Source organism: Lipotes vexillifer, unplaced genomic scaffold, assembly GCF_000442215.2.
Source record: "Lipotes vexillifer unplaced genomic scaffold, Lipotes_vexillifer_v1.1 scaffold213, whole genome shotgun sequence".
NCBI lineage: Eukaryota > Metazoa > Chordata > Mammalia > Artiodactyla > Lipotidae > Lipotes > Lipotes vexillifer.
The window spans coordinates 367,392-372,305 of NW_006780610.1; the positions used below are offsets into that span (position 1 = coordinate 367,392).

The following is a 4,914-nucleotide window of genomic DNA, read 5'->3' on the forward strand; positions in this document are numbered from 1 at the left end:
GCGTGAATTCCCCTCCGCGGCCGCTCATCTCCAACACGGGACAAAAGGGGAGAAGAGGCGGGACGGAGCTGCCCGCGGCGTCCAGCGTGGCTTCCCTCGTGCGGGGACCAGGGATGCCTGGGCCATGCACACAGCCGTCTCCAGCCGTCAACGGTTCACATAGCACACAGGGGACTTGTGGGGGGCCACTTGCCACTGCCAACTGAAACAATACAATGGCAACACTGACATCCTTCATGACGTTTCCACGACAGACATTCAGGCAGAAAGTGCTGGCGCGTTTTCTGTCTGCAAAGTAGAGGGCCATGCCTCACTGACGTGAATAGTCTGGGCCCTGATGACCTGCTCTGAGTCCACTAGCACCCAGTGACACTTGCAAAAAAAACTCCCAAAACCATCTTGGGTTTGGCTTCCATAGCTCTTGACCAATGTGGCCCAAGCCAGACGCCTCCTTGGGACGCTTGGATTATTCGTAAATGCGGCCTGCCCCGACCTTCCCTGAATAGCATCTGAAGTCCCGTGGAGGTCATGGATCCTGAACAAAGTGTCAAGGGCACCAAGAAGGCTGAGGGAAGTCCCCGGAAGCGGCTGACCAAAGGAGAGGCCATTCAGACCAGTGTCTCATCCAGCGCCCCGTACCCAGGCAGCAGCACCACTGCCACCCAAGAGGGCCCCTTCCAAGAGCTCCTAGCCCCACAGCCCTTCCCAGGCCCCTCATCGGTTCTTAGGGAAGGCTCTCAGGAGAAAGCAGGCCAGCCACAGAATCCCCCCAAGAGGTCCTCCATCGAAGCCTCCGTCCACATCTCGCAGATTCCGCAGCACCCTCTGACACCAGCATTCATGTCGCCCGGCAAACCCGAGCATCTCCTGGAGGGGTCCACGTGGCAGCTGGTTGACCCCATGAGACCCGGGCCCTCAGGCTCTTTCGTGAGCCCTGGGCTCCATCCTCAGAGCCAGCTCCTCCCTTCCCATGCTTCCATCATTCCTCCCGAGGACCTGCCTGGCATCCCCAAAGTCTTTGTGCCCCGTCCCTCGCAGGTCTCCTTGAAGCCCACAGAAGAGGCACACAAGAAGGAGAGGAAACCACAGAAGCCGGGCAAGTACATATGCCAATACTGCAGCCGCCCCTGTGCCAAGCCCAGCGTGCTCCAGAAACACATCCGCTCACACACGGGTGAGAGGCCCTACCCCTGTGGCCCCTGCGGCTTCTCCTTCAAGACCAAGAGTAACCTCTACAAGCACAGGAAGTCCCATGCCCACCGCATCAAAGCCGGCCTGGCCTCGGGAATGGGCGGAGAGATGTACCCCCCAGGGCTGGAGATGGAGAGGATCCCTGGGGAAGAGTTTGAGGAACCCACTGAGGGGGAAAGCACAGATTCGGAAGAGGAAACGGGCGGCACGTCCACTCACCCCGCAGAGCTGTCGCCGAGGCCCAAGCACCCCCTCCTGTCCAGCGGTTTGTACAGCTCTGGGAGCCAGGGTTCCAGCCACGAACGCTGTTCCTTGTCCCAGTCCAGCTCAGCCCCGTCGCTCGAGGACCCTGCTCCCTTCGCAGAGGCCTCATCCGAACACCCCCTGAGCCATAAACCCGAAGACACCCACACGATAAAGCAGAAGCTGGCCCTCCGCTTGAGCGAGAGGAGGAAGGTGATCGACGAGCAGGCGTTCCTGAGCCCGGGCAGCAAAGGGAGCACGGAATCTGGGTATTTCTCACGCTCCGAGAGCGCCGAGCAGCAAGTCAGCCCCCCGAACACCAACGCCAGGTCCTACGCTGAGATCATCTTCGGCAAGTGCGGGCGGATCGGGCAGCGGACCGCCGTGCTGACGGCCACCTCCACCCAGCCCCTCCTGCCCCTGCCCACCGACGACAAGCCCAGCCTGGTGCCTCTGTCTGTGCCCCGGACGCAGGTGATCGAGCACATCACCAAGCTCATCACCATCAACGAGGCCGTGGTGGACACCAGCGAGATAGACAGCGTGAAGCCCAGGAGGAGCTCCCTGTCACGGCGGAGCAGCATGGAGTCGCCCAAATCCAGCCTCTACCGGGAGCCCCTGTCCTCCCACAGCGAGAAAACGAAGCCCGAACAATCACTGCTGAGCCTCCAGCACCCGCCCAGCACCACCCCCCCTGTGCCTCTGCTGAGAAGCCACTCAATGCCTTCTGCCACCTGCACCCTCAGTACCCCCCCACACACCTTCCGAGGCAGCTACTCCTTCGACGACCACGTCGCCGACTCGGAAGCCCTGAGCCGCAGCAGTCAACTGTTTACCTCCCACCCCCGGATGCTCAAGCGTCAGCCGGCCATCGAACTACCTTTGGGCGGGGAGTACAGTTCCGAGGAGGCGGGGCCGAGCGGCAAAGAGGCAGCCTCCAAACCCGCAGATGAACCGGAACCCAGGGAAAGCGACCTCACCAAAAAGACCAAGAAGGGTTTGAAAACGAAAGGGGTGATCTATGAATGTAACATATGTGGTGCTCGGTACAAGAAAAGGGACAACTACGAAGCGCATAAAAAATACTACTGCTCGGAGCTTCAGATGGCAAAGCCCGTCACCGCAGGTGCTCACACGTCTCCGGAAGCCGAAAAGAGCCAGGCGGAGCACGAGCCCTGGTCCCAGATGATGCATTACAAACTGGGGACCACCTTGGAGCTCACTCCACTGAGGAAGAGGAGGAAAGAGAAGAGCCTCGGGGACGAGGAGGAGCCACCCGCCTTTGAGTCCACAGAGAGTCAGTTCAGCAGCCCCGGGCCATCGGAGGCTGCTCGGAACCTTCCCTTGGAATCCACCAAGTCACCAGCAGAGCCGAGTAAGTCAGTGCCCTCCCTGGAGGGATCTGCCAGCTTCCAGCCAAGGACTCCCAAGCCAGGGTCCAGTTCAGAATCAGGGAAGGAGAGGAGAACCACGTCCAAAGAAATTTCTGTCATCCAGCACACCAGCTCCTTTGAGAAATCCGACTCTCTGGAGCAGCCCAGCGGCTTGGAAGGGGAAGACAGGTCTGCGGCCCCGTTCTCATCGCCCCCGCCCGCCCCGCATGGACGCTCGGCTCACTCCCTGCAGCCCAGGTTGGTCCGTCAGCCCAACATTCAGGTTCCTGAGATCCTGGTGACCGAGGAGCCCAACCGTCCAGACACAGAGCCGGAGCCGCCCCCTAAGGAGCCCGAGAAGACGGAGGAGTTCCAGTGGCCCCAGCGCAGCCAGACACTTGCCCAGCTCCCAGCAGAGAAGCTGCCACCCAAGAAGAAGAGACTGCGCCTGGCGGAGATGGCCCAGTCATCCGGGGAGTCCAGCTTCGAGTCCTCCATGCCTCTGTCTCGCAGCCCGAGCCAGGAGAGCGGTGTCTCTCTGAGCGGGTCCAGCCGCTCCGCCTCCTTCGAGAGGGACGACCACGGAAAAGCCGAGGCTGCCGGGCCCTCGTCCGACACACGCTCCAAATCCTTGGGCACCCACATGCTAACTGTCCCCAGCCACCACCCGCACACCCGCGAGATGCGGAGGTCAGCCTCAGAGCAGAGCCCCAATGTTTCCCACTCCACCCACATGACCGAGACACGCAGCAAATCCTTCGACTACGGCAGCTTGTCCTTGACAGGCCCTTCTGCACCAGCCCCAGCAGCTCCAGCGGCCCCAGCAGCCTCAGCAGCCCCAGCAGAGAGAAGAAAATGCTTTTTGGTGAGACAGGCCTCTCTGAGCAGGCCTCCCGAAACCGAGCCAGAGGCCATCCACAAGGGAAGACAGGAGAGTGAGGAACCAAAGCCCTCATCCAGTAAATCTTCGGCCAAAAGCCCATTGCCCCCGATTTCCTCTGCAGCCACCTCACACAGCGGGCACCCGGGAGGCAAGAGCCAGGTGCAGGACAGACCCGCGCTGGGGGCCACTCCACCCTACACAGAAGCACTGCAGGTGTTCCCCCACCCCATTGCTCAGCTCCCCTTGCAGGAGAAGCCGTACCTGCCCCCGCCCGTCTCCCTTTTCTCCTTCCAGCACCTCCTCCAGCATGAGCCAGGGCAGTCTTCAGAGTTCTTCTCCACCCAGGCCATGTCCGGCCTGCTCCCCACACCGTACTCCACGCCCCCGCTTCCTCCCTCCTTATTTCAAGCCCCGCCACTACCTCTCCAACCGACTGTTCTGCACCCGGGCCAACTCCACCTCCCCCAGCTCATGCCTCACCCAGCCAACATCCCCTTCCGGCAGCCCCCTTCGTTTCTCCCCATGCCTTACCCTGGCTCCTCAGCACTTTCTTCTGGGTTTTTCCTGCCTCTGCAATCCCAGTTCGCCCTTCAGCTCCCTGGTGATGTGGAAAGCCATGTACCCCAGATCAAAACCAGCCTGGCCACACTGGCAACAGGAACCCCTGGCCTCTCCCCCAGCACAGAATACAGCAGTGACATCCAGCTGCCCCCCGTGGCTCTGCCATCCAGCTGCTCAGCACCCACGTCAGCCCCTCCGCTGGCCCTCCCCGCCTGTCCAGACACCATGGTGTCTCTGGTTGTGCCTGTCCGCATCCAGACCAACATGCCATCCTATGGGAGCGCTCCAGAGCCACATTCCGGGGAGGTGTGTGGTTCCTTATGATGTCTCCATAGCACGGTCACCCTCAGGGCCTTTATATGATTTTACCATATGACTCAGTTCCTTGAGGGCAAAGGCTCGGACATACCAGGCCCAGCAGGCCTCTGGAACTTCACCGTGCTCGACTGAGAGCAGCAGGGCATGTGTCCAAGTAAATGTTGAGTGGAGGGTAGGTGGGCAGATGGATGGATGGATGGATGGGCGAGTGGATGGATGGATCAATGCGTGGGTGGATGGATGGATGGATGGATGGATGGGTGGGTAGATGGGTTGGGTGGATGGGTGTATGCATGGGTGGATGGATGGATGGGCGGGTGGATGGATGGATGGATGGATGGATGG

General features: G+C 60.9%; 1 protein-coding gene across 1 annotated transcript in view; it reads left to right on the forward strand.

The window, feature by feature from the left end:
- Positions 1-528: 528 nt before the first annotated feature.
- Positions 529-4,914, forward strand: part of HIVEP3 (HIVEP zinc finger 3) — a 57,684-nt gene continuing 53,298 nt past the window's right edge. Inside the window, exon 1 of the mRNA XM_007453856.1 lies at positions 529-4,557. Coding sequence (XP_007453918.1) covers positions 529-4,557 — 4,029 coding nt within the window. The remainder of the gene's footprint in view (positions 4,558-4,914) is intronic.